This window comes from Jatropha curcas, chromosome 10 (assembly GCF_041381405.1).
Source record: "Jatropha curcas cultivar XTBG-Jc1 chromosome 10, XTBG_Jcur_1.0, whole genome shotgun sequence".
In the NCBI taxonomy this organism is placed as follows: domain Eukaryota; kingdom Viridiplantae; phylum Streptophyta; class Magnoliopsida; order Malpighiales; family Euphorbiaceae; genus Jatropha; species Jatropha curcas.
Genome location: NC_143160.1, coordinates 21,361,022 through 21,375,064, shown reverse-complemented (window position 1 = coordinate 21,375,064; position 14,043 = coordinate 21,361,022). Strand labels below are relative to the sequence as shown.

Sequence of the window (14,043 nt, the reverse complement as noted above, 5' to 3'; positions counted from 1 at the left end):
TTTGATGTATTCTTATTTGTTTATAATACATGATTTTGTGTATCCTTCCCTAATAAGTTCCATCTAATTGCCTTCCAAAGTGATTGCGACCAAATTCAATAGGAAACAAATGGGAGAAGGAAACAGCAGGAGGAAAAACATAATTATAATTAACATGGGGTTGATTTTGATTTTCACCATGAAAAGAACTTGCCATATGGTAAAAAAAAATCAACAATTGCAATATCAGACAAAGGGAAAGAAAATTAAAGGAAACATAATTCTTGAGATTGGATAAAACACAGAGCTCATAATCAATAAATTTTGAAGAAAACCATACCTTTATATTCAAATTGAACTTTGCTGGAACTGTAATCTATCATCATTAATTTCTAGACTGTTCAAATCCAAAACTGCTTACGATTCATCTTAGTGATGGGCTGTGAAACTGAAAGGTTTCTGAAGAATTATTTTCATCCGCACAAATGAATATTTTCATGGGCGTCAACACCGTAAAGGGAATGGCATGATCTAAGCCAACACTCTTTGCCACATCAGCATTTTAAAATAATAAAAGGTGTCAACTCAGATTTTGGGACTTTTTTTATATATTTTTATAAATCCTTTTCTTTTCGTACTTATCTTTGACTCATCCAATAAAACCGTCTGGAAAGATATTTTGAGAACGGCAACACGCTATAATTTCTATGGTATTAATTTCAGACATTTGAAATTTATTCCCAATCTCATCATTAAACCATCTCTTCTTTTTCACTCTCTCTACTTTAGAACCTCATTAAACCCTCCCTCTCTCTCTCTCTCTCTCTCTACATAGAAAAGCAAAAGCTAGAGGAAGAGGAGAGAGATTTCCAGTGAAAAGGAGAGGCGTCGTATCCGTGTCTCAGATCTCTCTCCCAAACCTCCAATCGCTTTATCAGTATCGCCAAAATGGGCCAGAAATCGTTGATCTACGCCTTCGTATCTCGTGGAACTGTAATTCTTGCCGAGTATACAGAATTCAGTGGCAATTTCAATTCCATAGCGTTTCAGTGCCTTCAGAAACTCCCTGCGACCAACAACAAATTCACTTACAACTGCGATGCCCATACCTTCAATTACCTCGTTGACAACGGCTACAGTAAGTTTTACATGCTTTTTGTTTGGTTACCGAGAAAATGCAAAATTGAATTAAGGGAACAGTTGGCTTTTATTGTTTTGTACCTTAATTCTTTGATTCTTTTGCATTTCTTCAATTTCCTCGTTGACAACACTATAATGCTTTTTACATGTTTTTTCTCGTTTGGTTACAGAGAAAATAGAAAATTGAATTAAGGGAAAATTTGGGATTTGTTTTATTTTTTAATCTTAATTCCTGATTCTTTTCAATTTGTTTTCTGAAATACCCAGCAGGATGGTTTTAGTTAAAAATAACGCTTGTCTGAGAAAGTATTCCATGAAGATCATGAGTATTTTGTGCCTAAAATGATGGAAGTGACATTATATAGGATTTGGATAAATGAAAATAAAATCATATTGCAAATAAATTTCATAAAATTCTACTCTTACTAACTAGTACCTTTGCTAGTTTAAAATTTTATAGCTTTGCGGGCTTCTACTCTTTCTAATTTTAGAATTCATTTAAAAATTCTAATCAATTTTGTAGAAGTTGGCCCAAGTATTTAATTTTAATCCGTTCTAATCAATTTTAATTTTCTAGGGCTTAATTTCACTGATTATGCCTAGTGCAGATTAAAATGTCTAAATTTGAAATTTGTAACATAAAACATACTGAACATAAATTTCTTTAACAATAGAAACTCTTGTATCACATTTTCATAATGGGCAAATGATAAAGATGACATCTATGTGAGAAATTAAAATTCTCCCGGAATGGAGAGATATATTTGGCTAAAGAGGAAGTGAGTAGAGATAGAGAAAAATTGGGAGAGTGTATTCAATGGCAAGTGAGAAAGGTAAGAGATAGATAGAGAATTTTGACATGACCATATATTTTTTTAAAAATAGTTTTTGTAATCTCATGTCTTATCTATATTATGTTTCTATCATAATAATCTATCAAATATGATAGCAAGGTTTTCATAGTTATATAAATTGATGTTTAGTGTGTTTTGTATCAAATTGAAATTTAGCGTACACTAGTTACAAGTTTAGAGTAGATGGGCAACGTTAAGCTAATTTTTGGAGATATTAACTATTACGAAAATTAAATTTGGTTGAATTACTATGTAATCCCTATAGTTTAGTGAAATTCTGAAATAAAGACCTCTATTTTCAAAAATCAATTAAATAGTCCCTCTTTTTTGTTGTCATCCAACTGAATACTCATTATGTTAATTTTTCCTTAAATTGTGGTGAAATGCCAATTTTACCCTTAACAAAATCTGAAATTTGCTTCTATATCCATCATTAAATTAAATCCCTAGTTTTTTCCTTTTATCCTAAACATCACCAATCGTACTTCATCAATAAAAACTCATTAGAAATAACAAGTTTTTTCTATGCACAAGTTTGGAGTAAATTGTTAGATAAATTTGGCATTAAAATTTGTTTTCTTTTCCTAAAGAGAAAATTGAACCAAAAAAATTGCACAATCTTAACAAAAGAATTGTTTAATTGAACAACAATAAAATAAAGGGACTATTTACTTGATTCTTGAAATCAGAGGTCTGACTTATAAATTTTACCAAACTATAGGAAATAAATAGTAATTCAACCATTAAATTAGGAAGACATGTTACATTATCATTTGCTTTCACTTTTTCTTTGAAAAGGTATGAGCTCAGTTTTTGATTTTATGAGCTGTGGCTTTCTTTGAAATATTGTTGAAACGAATATGAGTCTGTGTATATATTTATGTGTTGGGGATTTATGGCTGGAGCTAGCAATATGGCATAAGAGTCTTTAATGTTAATTGTTGTATTTTTCACATTTATTTTTTTAATTATATAAACTTATGTATTGCCATTCTAGATTTAGGATGAATGATTACTATGATGCATGGAGACTCTCTTGGCCATTTTCGTGAAAATAGAAACACATCTTGTTTCCGCTCTTGGAAACTCATTTCTTTAATTTTTTTAAAAAAAATAGAAATCCAGAAAAATTTAACAGTGAAACAAAAAACCAAACCTTGAGAATTGAGACCCTTGTTATAAGAATTGAAATTAAGATAGAAGTGTCTATATCTATATCTAAAAGAGGACATAATAGATGGAGGATAGGGACTCTTCCCATGCAAACTCACTTTACTAGAAGAAAGATTAAATAGGACTCTACACACCCATAGACTTGAATGAGGAGAACATGAAAAAAATTTTGAAAGGCAAAAAAAAAAAAAAAAAAAAAAAAAAAGGAACAGCAGCTACATGGAATGTCAAATACTTGTTGGTTTACAATGATTTATTTTTAATTGTTATTTAAAACATAATTTGTGGTTGGTTGTCCTTTAAAAATTTTATATATATATATATATATATATATATATATATTTATGAATAATACCCCTTTATTTTGTATATTTATGAGCTTCCCCCACAATTCCATTTCCTATATTTTTGAAAATGCGTTTCCCCGTGTCCATTTCTGCATTTCTATGTTTTGACCTTTTTTGTTTCTGAGTTACATAGATGATTAGGTTGTAATGCCTTCGAATTTTTCATCATGTTTTGTGGAAAATTGAAGAGCTGTTGATATGTGTCAATGACATTGTCAGGATTGGGTTCACTTATTTTCTTGCTTGCACTTTGAATGCAAGTTTGGACATTACTCGATGCTGTAACTTGTTAAGGATACATCAGGTTGCATCATATTCATCATCCTCTATAGCTGCCGCTTGGTGATCGAAAGTTACAGTTTTGGTATTTTATGATTAATTTTAGCATAATAAATTAGTATGAAAATGGTAACGTTAATTTGTTTATTGTGTGTTGATAAATCTTTTTTATGAGAAAATTGTAGATTGCACAAAATTCAGGGAAATTTGTTTGATATTGGAGTATGTGATGTTGAAAACATTGGTCTACTAGCTGATTGTTTTCTGGTCTGGCTTAAGTTGAAGGAATTTGCAAATAAATTTCACCTGAAAGATATATCATAATTGCACCCTTGATCACCTGAGGAGCTATTTATATTTGTCTGTTTATGAATAAAATGATAAAAGGACATATATGTGCATACTTTACTATGTCTGGCACTGGCATTGTAGAAACAGAGGTGGCGAATATAACAAATTAAATGCAGAATGAAGTGCGGAAAGCAGGACTGAAATTCCTTCACATATTTGTTGTGGTGTTAGATAAATTAGAAAATCTGAGTTTATGGTCGATAAACCCCCATTGGATTACGATAGATATCCATTAAGGAAATTCTCCTGTAGTTTTTGTTAAATTCCGTGTTCCCTATTTTATTATTCAAACCTGTGTGTATCTCAGTGCATAAATCATGTTCTTATATTCTTTGTATGATATATTGATTGATTGTTCAATGTTACAGCATACTGCGTAGTTGCAGATGAATCAGCAGGAAGACAAGTACCAATGGCTTTTCTGGAGCGTATCAAGGAAGACTTCATGGCAAAATATGGCAATGGAAAAGCCACCACTGCTGTTGCCAACAGCCTTGACAAGGAATTTGGGTATTCTACTTGTAGTAGACCAATGAAAACTGATGTCAAATTGTGTTTTTACTTCATCAGCTTATGACATAAACTATTTATATATTTGTAGTCCAAAACTAAAGGAACATATGCAATATTGTGTTGATCATCCTGAAGAGATAAGCAAGCTTGCAAAGGTGAAAGCTCAGGTTTCAGAAGTTAAAGGGGTCATGATGGAGAATATTGAAAAGGTATGGACACTTCACTTCTTTGACCAAAAACTTGATAATGTAATTTCTACTGATTATTTTATTAGTTGTTGTAGTGAAGCTTTTCTATTATGATGCATCTGTATGTACCCTTTGGTGTTTAGTTCATATATAAACACTGCATAATTTATTTTACTTACCTCTTTTATTTTTTCATACACTCTTTATACTAATCTAGAAATTGCTTAGGATGTGAGCTGACTTTAGTCTGTTAATATTTACCCCATTTCACTTTTGCCTCGTATATCCCCAAATTTCTGGTGTTGGTGTTAATTGTGGCCATTCCTTATAGTTGACTGATACATTGGAAGAATCCTTCGGCTCTTCCAATATCAATAGGTTGATTGTGTTGATCTTCTACCTTCAAAAGCCGAAAAGTCTTATATGTTCATGATCCATGCTAACATGCCCTGTGACTCCAAAATAAACGCAAGACATCAATATTTCTCAAAATAGACTTGTAATGTTGCATTATTTTATTTATTATAATTTGAATTATTCAATTTTAGTTCTTTTTTTTTTTTTTTTTTTTGACAATTTCTGAAGTAATATATACTTAAGGCATATTGGCATGCTATACTGGTACTCGCTAAGGGTCAGCATCAGTCGGTTCGATATTTCACAACTAAAATAACTACAAATTAGAAAGGCACCAAAGTGAACTGATTTAAAGGGTGCTAAAATTGACCTGACCCTGCCGGAATGAACCCGACCTGAACCTGGTCGAACTTGGTATCAAGTTATGTGTGTTCGGGTACGAGAATATTATTTTGGATATAAGTAGGGCATGAGTATTGCTATTGCCCACCCGAACACGACCCAAATTTTTGGGCATAAGTAATATATATATATATATATATATATATATATAGTAAAAGAATTGAAGTTTTGTTTAATAATAATGTAATATATATAGAGATAGTAAAGGTGCAAGACTCATTAAGGCGCAAAGGGCAGCTGGAGCCTAGGTGCTCGCTGGAGTGAGGTGAGCGCAAAAAAAAAAAAAAAAAGATATATATATATATATATATATATATATATATATAATAACTTCAAAAAATTGAAAAATAAATCTCATTAATAATATAAAAAATAATGATATAATTGTCAAGATAATTTGTTTCAATTTTGATTTGATTGTAAAATATTATCAGTTTAGGATTTAATTGTGATTCTTGAATCTGTTTTGAATATTGTTGTAACTACATTAGCTGGAGCATAGGATGTGCAAAGCCAAATCAAAAGTTGTATAGCCTCTTCTCTTTCTTATTTATTTTCCCTATCTTCCATAATTCTTTCTTTCTTCTCTATTCTCTTTTCTCTAATTTTCTATCCTTTTCTCAGTATCCAAACACACTTGTAAGGGTTACTATGACAGAAATCCTAACATGATCGGAAAAAAATTTGGCAGCATAACACCTTATTTTTTAAGATATTGAATTAGAGAAGAGAGTAGAAGCAACAGAGAGGTACATACCTGAGTTTTGATGGAGGAAAGAGAAAATCTGTTGGTTTTTTTTCTTTTCTTCCATTATTATTATTATTATTATTTTTTAACGTAAACATATAATATAAGAAGAGAGGAGGCGGCTAGATCACATAATCATAAAAGGAAATCCTAGCCGACAATGCAGGGAAGAAAACTAAAAAAGGCACGCCAGTGCAAAGGCGTGTGCTTAAGCCCAAAAGCTCTCACCTCATCAATGTTGTCCGCCTTTTAGTGTTTTAGGCTTCAGCCTTCTCGCCCTAAGTAAGGCACGCCTTTAATAACTATAGATTGTATAGATTTAGTAAAATTGAGTGAAGTCTCAAATTTTTGTGAAGCTAGAAATGCAAAGGGAAAGATAAAAATAAAAGGAAAAAGATATAGGTGCCAAAAAATATACATTTTGATCAAATTACAATTAGGGAAGGCGAAGAACAAAATATAAATCTATCACAAATCAATTTCACTAAATTTATAATAGCAAATGAAAATGCTATATATTTTTTTTGTAAATAACTCTTATGTGATTTAGAATTCTTATATTATGTTGTGAAAGACAAATTTAGTTTGAACTTTTTATATCTTCTTCTAATATGGACTTTTTTAATTTAGATTGAACCATATATAGTTCTTATTCCAATATGATTTTTTTTTTTAACAAATGTTTTTATTTTGTTTTTTCATTCAATGTAATTTTGATTTTTAAAACGGTATGGTTGGTTACCTATGGGTAAATGGGCGCTTGAATGGGTACCCATTGGGAATCCCGAGATTGGTGCCCACAGGTATCCTTGAACCTGTTGGGTATGGGATTGGGTATAAGATTTTATGCTTGGTAAGGTACGAGGATTGGGATGGGGTTTGAGTTTGGAGATGGGTAGTGCACGACTCGACCTAAACCCTACCTACTACCACATTAGGGAGGATTGAATTGAACCAAACTGAAGTAAAAGGGTTTGTTGTGGTTTGGTGGCTCTATAGCTTACTTCTGCAAGTACATTGCTAAACCCATCAAAAAGAAAATCTAGATCATTTTAACCATTGAACAAAAAAAAGCCAAGGCTAAAATTCAAAAGTGCATAGAAATATCAACAAAATAAATATGAAATTGACAAAAGCTAAGGGAAACAAACTTGTCAAATACAATTACTAAGGAAAATGAACTAAGATTGGCATCTGCAAAATTCATTGAAATTCGACTAGGTCCAAATTTCGCACCCACTTAGTATTAAAGTCAGTAACTTTTTCTATTCCTAAAGCAGTAAACAAGTAGAAAGCTATCCCAAATATTTAATCAAAAACACTTAAACTCTAAATTTGAGATATGAAGCATACTAGCTTGTTAGAGATGCAATTATGATATTTATAGTTTTCTAAACTAAGTAGTTCTATTATTTAGAAGTTCTATTTAGTAGTTTCCTATTTGATTTTTAGTAGGAGATCTACTTATAGTAATCTTTCCATTTAGTAGTTTCCTATGTTTCTTTTTGGTAGGAGATTTCCTATTTAGTAATCTTCCTATTTAGTTGTCTTTCTATTTAGTAGTCTTCCTATTTGGTAGTTTTCTCTTTTATTTATGGTTGGAGATCTAATTCTAGTAGAATTACTTATTGGTACTTGTATTCCTCTAGAAATTGGAGGCTTTAAGCATGAAATAAAACAAGCAAATTTATTTTCCACTAAATTGAGATATGGACTCTCTTTAACGAGTCTAAGGTTAGAGCTCCCTTTTAATGAGCTTGCAATTTTTAGCAACAATAGGTCGAGGAAAGAAGCGAGCTAAAACAAAAGCTTCAATTTTTGAATTAGATTTTATCGTTAACAGGCCTGTGATGAGATCCTAGTTGTGTGATCATAACAACTTGGTATGAGAGACAAGCGTCATGAGAGAATCAATCAGTGAGATCGAATATCTTCTACAAGAAGTAAGAGGCAGAATGAAGCTCGAGTGACCTAATTTGAATCTTGACTTGAAACTCAGCTGCAGAACCTGACTTGTTAGATGCTAAAACTCCTTAGCAGATCAACCAAAAATCGAAACAAGGGAATTAAAGGGGCAAACAATACACCCAACTTGGAAGCAGTTTTGAAGCTTAAGGACAAGCTCTTTATCTGGGAGGGGAGTAATGTTAGAGATGCAATTATGATATTTGCAGTTTTCTAAATTAAGTTGTTCTATTATTTAGAAGTTCTATTTAGTAGTTTCCTATTTTATTTTTTGTAGGAGATATACTATTTCGTAGTTTCCTATGTTTCTTTTTGGTAGGAGACCTCCTCTTTAGTAGCTTCCTATTTTATTCATGGTAGGAGAACTCATTCTAGTAGAATTATTTTAATTAGTACTTGTGTTCCTCTATAAATTGGAGGCTTTGAGCATGAAATACGACATGCAGAATTATTTTCAACTAAATTGAGATCCAGACTCTCTCTAATGAGTCTAAGGTTAGAGCTCCCTTTTAATGAGCTTGCTATTTTCAGCAACAATAAGTCGAGGAAAGAATCAAGCTAAAACAAAAGCTTTAGCTTTTGAATTAGATTTTATTATTAACAGGCCCTGACGAGATCCTGGTGGCATGATCATAACATAGTCCAATTTAACAGCTGCAAACAATAGTGTATTGAGATAAAAATCCACTTGAAAGCCAAGAGATGATCAACAATGAAGAAGCAAGATGTAACAAAGAATTGAGAGATTTCGACAAAATAGTGAGATGGAACTTTGGGATGAGAAAAGTTGAGAGGTGCCAATAGAGAGAGCAGCAATGGCATGAGAGAATAATAGTTGAATAGTATCTTAGTCTTAGGGATGTATTTTATTTTAATGGGTGGAGGAAATTACATCAGTTATACTAGCTTATGACATATTATATATTATTTGGCTTGGTTTGGTTATTACAGTATCTTTATAATAAATTTGAGAAACCCAAATGAATCAGATATTGCTCATCCCTGGTACTTGCCCAGATGAGATCAACACAAAGCATTTTGTTGTGACCTTGGGAGAATTATGTCTCAGAAGCTAGCGATTGATGGAGAGCCCAAGTTCATATTAGCCCCATATTGAAATCTTATATTTTCAATGTGAGATCTTATTACCTTCATATAAAATCTCATACTTCCAATATGAGATCTCAAATTGGCCCCATATTGAAATACTTTCAGTGTGAGTGTGAGATCTAACGGATGATTTCGGGCTAGGTTCACTGTGAGATCTAAGAGATGGCTTTATGCTAGATTTTTCCTAGCCTGAAGTGAACATACTAACATGGCAATACCGGTGGCACCACCTAATCTTGGGCAAACATTGTAATGCTGGTGCAGCCATTTGCTCTATTCGATTGCAACTGGGAGAAGTGGTGGTTGGCTCTTATGCTATTTGATATGATCTTGGAAGAACCATACCTGAAAAGCTAGCCATTGAGGTTTGGAAGCACAAGTTTGTATAAACTTCACATTGAATGCCCATAATTTCAATATGGGATTCAAGTCCATACCTTGTTTAGGATCATAATATATTGGCTGTTTCACCCAGCACCCAAAAGTTGAGTCTCATTGGCAATATTGAAGATGGACTAAAATATGCTGAAGTATTGGATCTTTTGAAACATTAGAAAATCTAAATGTTTGAGTTTATAGGCTGGAATCCATAATGTAATGTAGCTTGAGGTTCATGGCTTGCTTTGTCTTAAGATATGCAGTTTTTGTAGATTTTGCAGCATTCCAAGTGAATGCTTAGAGATATATTTTTTACGGTGCCAAATTTCAACTGCCTCACAGTTAAAACCACATGCAATACTCTTTACTTAAGGGTGCTGTCTTGGCAAATTTTTTATGGAACTTCTATTAAATTATTCTTCTAAGAGAAATTTTGGTGTCAGTGCCTTCATTTTAATGTTTTTGTATATGGGTACTTAAGCATGTAAACACAGCTATTGTTTTCCTTCTATAGCTTATCTTTTATTTTTTGTATTATTTTTACTTAATTTGACTTTTGTATCTGATAATTTGCGTTAGTTTTATAACTAAAGGTTGTAACTTTGTTCTAGGAGTCCTCATGTTTCGATTGGATTGGTTGTGTATACTGTCAATATCGGATGGATCACTTTTGTTATTAATGTCAATCGATTTAAGAATACACTTTACTTTTATTTGTAATGCACAAAATTTGAGCAATAATATGATGAACATTTTCGGGCTTAAAATGGCACACTTACACACGTAAGTCCTTATTTGGGTGATTCCTGGGGATAAACCAAACTGAAATTGATTTTCTGTTGTAATATAGGTTTTAGATAGAGGCGAAAAAATTGAACTTCTGGTGGATAAGACTGAGAATCTTCATCAACAGGTCAGTGTTTCTCTCTTTATCATGTGTGTGTGGTGTGTGTTTGTATGTGCATACCTATTTGCTGTTGTTATGCAGCAGTATATCTTAAGATCATCTGTGATTTTTTAGAAGAAAAAGCTATTCATGTAAAACAAAATGTGGCAATATTACAGGCACAAGACTTTCGAACCTCAGGGACAAAGATCCGTAGGAAAATGTGGCTGCAGAATATGAAGATCAAGCTGATTGTTCTGGGAATACTGATTGCTTTGATCTTGATCATAGTCCTATCTGTTTGCAAAGGATTCAACTGTGGAAAATGAGTGCCATCTCTGAAGGCTTCATATATTATCAGAGCTTTTTGTGAGTTAAAGGTGAATATATTGAATTTATTGTCATGACTGTGTGTGTAGTAAACAAACAGCAATTTGGTACTTTTGTAGAACAAAGTTAATTTTGTATGTCAATGACGGTAACCTTTATACTATCATTAGAATGTTTTTAGCATATTATTGTTGGATTGCTCTTGTGACTTGGATAACAAGATATAATTCTGTCACAAATATGAATATACCTCTTGTTTAGGATATTTGTTAAACTCCTGGGACAATAGGTTTTTAACTCGTAAAATATCTGAATTTGACTCTTGTAATGGTATCGATTTCAAATTTGAATATCTTGACTGATCTCCATCAACTCAAGATTGCCATAGATGATTATGAACATTTAATCAAAAGCCTATAACCAAAATCTCTCTTATGCCAATTCAAATCTGCTTGATGTTGCTTTTTGTATGTGCGAAGGCATTTTAAACCCTTTTAGAGGTTTTTCACCAATCGAAGAAGCCGAGAAAAGGTAATCTAAATGGAAATGCTTTTTCTAGTTGCAGAAAATTGTTTGCAATAAAGCCACTTATCTTGTACTTCCATTTAAAGCAGTGTTATAAGAGACAAAACCCAATTCCAGAGGATATCTATGGGTCCAGTCACCTTCCTCAAAATCCAATAATGAAGTTGTCTTTACTATCACTGGAGTTCCCTTCTTGCTATCCCTTTCCCATCAATCTGAAAATCCAATCTTGGAGCCATATTCTTTATCTTATCATAGGAAAAACTTTCAGAATTCAAAAAACTTGAAACTTTCTTTCACAAATCTTCAAAAGTTGGATCTAGCCATGACTCAGGCTAGATAGCTATCGTCTAATAGGATAAACCTTCAGAATTCAAAAAATTTGAAACTTTCTTTGACAAATCTTCAAAAGTGGATCTTAAAACCAAGAAATAAGATATGTCCATTCAAAACAACAATATAATGAATCAAATCCCTCAAATTAAGAACTGAAAGCTACTCAATTGAAGAGAAGAAAAAATAGAAGAAGAGAGCAAAGGTAGAAAAAAAGAGAAGAAGATGATGCAGAACAGTGATGGTGCTGTGTTAGAGTCTAGAGAGGCGGAGTTGTATTTATGTTATCTTTGATTGTGGGTTTATGCAGTTTAATTTCTCAGCTATTTTGTGTAATTTAATCTCTCTTATTGTCACTAGCAGACAAACATAGAGTAGCAAATTAGAAAGAAGGTAGAAGTCTAATTCGGGGGAGAATGAAAATTGCATTTGGCAGAGAGAAAAAATTGCATCTCCCAAGACTATGGAATTGAAAAATTATGAGTTGTTAATTTATTTTTGCCGCGTCAATTTCCCGGTATTTTTAATAACCGGATTATTGTTAGAGAGCGTTTGGTGTTACAAAATTGAAGTTTAAGGAATTTTAAGTGATAAATTGAAGTTTTGAAATAATAAAGTGATTATCTCTAAATTTGGGTGCAATCGGTGAAAATAAATTAAAATTAAATTTTAAGCAATGTTATTAAATCCGGTCCAGACATTGACCCTGCCAAAGAAGTGGGTGGATGATTCATTGGTTTAACCGGCGGGTCAATTGTTTAATCAGTGAGTCATTATATATATATATATATATATATATATATATATATATATATATATATATAACTATTGAGTAATTGTTCAATTATTACATTGCTCTTTTTTCTAATGAAAATGATTAATTATGATTCATGGTTTGTGCTTAATTGAGTTTTAATTGCAGTTATGTTATCTCAACCGAGGTTAAGTTCTACTTTGATAAAATGCTTAATTACCAAGTTAAATTTATTTCATGGTAAACATGGTAACTTAATTAATATCATTCTTTAATCATTGGAGTAGTATATTAAAGAAAACACAAAACCATAAAAAATCTAAGAAATTAGAACTATGTATCATGCATCAAAGTTCAAAAGAAATAGACACTCTAACAAGCTTTCATACTCAAAAAGCAACCTAAAAGAAGATATAAGACCCTACCATTATAATAAAGAAGATAAAAAGAAGAAAGTGCATTTAAACTCTTACATGTCGAGAAAACTAGAGATTTATTTTCTTGATATTTGAATGACTTAAATGACAGTCTTTGCGGCAAAAATTAATATTATATGTAAAAAGTAATGAAACATTAAATCTTTCATCAAATAGCATACTTTTTTACCCTAAAAATAAAATCGGACCGAGCCTTATGGGTCTCTACGGGTTGAACGGCTCTCCAGGTTTAACTACAGTTCAACCGGTTCAACTCCGGTTGTATTGCTTAACTGGTTCAAATGCAAACTAGCCCCGATTTATTGGTTTTCTGGGTCAACCCGCCGGGCCGTGCTGGATTTAATAACAGTGGTTTTAAGACATGTCTTATATGTTATTTATAGTGGTTGCTAGTTGTGATTTATTTTTTTTAATAATAAATTTAAATTTTAGTATGAATATTCTTAATTGAATTTAAATATTAATTCTTAGTAATAATTTTCCTTTTTTAAAAAATATTATCGAGATATGATTTTTTTTTAAAAAAAAGAATATTAGATACATATACTTTTCATTATTATAATAATTGAATTCAAATATTAGTAATTTTTTATTATAATTTATAATATTAGAATTATGATTTAGTTTAAACGTTAGTTGTTTGAATGCCAATTGTAAACTATTAATCCTCATATTTTCTAATTGAATTGGTAAGTTCAATATTAATTTTTGAATAATGCCATTAGTTGTAAAATATATCTTCCTTAAAAGAATCTTTTGATAGAAAAGTGTGACTACAAATTTTACGTTCAAACGAAATATTACATGTACCCAATATAAGAATTAAATAATATAAAATTACCAAATTCAACAAACATAATATATAAACGTCTATATATATATATATATATATATATATATATATATATATATATATATATCAAATTGAAAAATAAAAAAAAAATTAATTACGAATGCTAAGATAAGAAGTCTTTTAACACATCCTTTACCGTGA

At 31.4% G+C, this 14,043-nt stretch overlaps 1 protein-coding gene across 1 annotated transcript; it reads left to right on the top strand.

Moving 5' to 3' along the window:
• The first annotated feature begins 745 nt into the window (after positions 1 to 745).
• LOC105642091 (vesicle-associated membrane protein 722) lies at positions 746 to 11,183 on the top strand. The gene is made up of 5 exons (XM_012226779.4): positions 746 to 1,117; positions 4,492 to 4,633; positions 4,725 to 4,845; positions 10,635 to 10,697; positions 10,850 to 11,183. The coding sequence occupies exons 1-5, from the start codon at positions 928 to 930 to the stop codon at positions 10,997 to 10,999; spliced, it is 666 nt and encodes a 221-aa protein (XP_012082169.1). The 5' UTR covers positions 746 to 927; the 3' UTR covers positions 11,000 to 11,183.
• The last annotated feature ends 2,860 nt before the right edge of the window (positions 11,184 to 14,043 follow it).

Excerpts from the sequence above, each read along its gene's own strand:
- LOC105642091 (XM_012226779.4), top strand. The coding sequence starts at position 928 with ATGGGCCAGAAATCGTTGATCTACGCCTTCGTATCTCGTGGAACTGTA. Across the intron at positions 1,118-4,491 it reads CCTCGTTGACAACGGCTACA|CATACTGCGTAGTTGCAGAT; the intron begins GTAAGTTTTACA and ends TCAATGTTACAG. Across the intron at positions 4,846-10,634 it reads TGATGGAGAATATTGAAAAG|GTTTTAGATAGAGGCGAAAA; the intron begins GTATGGACACTT and ends GTTGTAATATAG.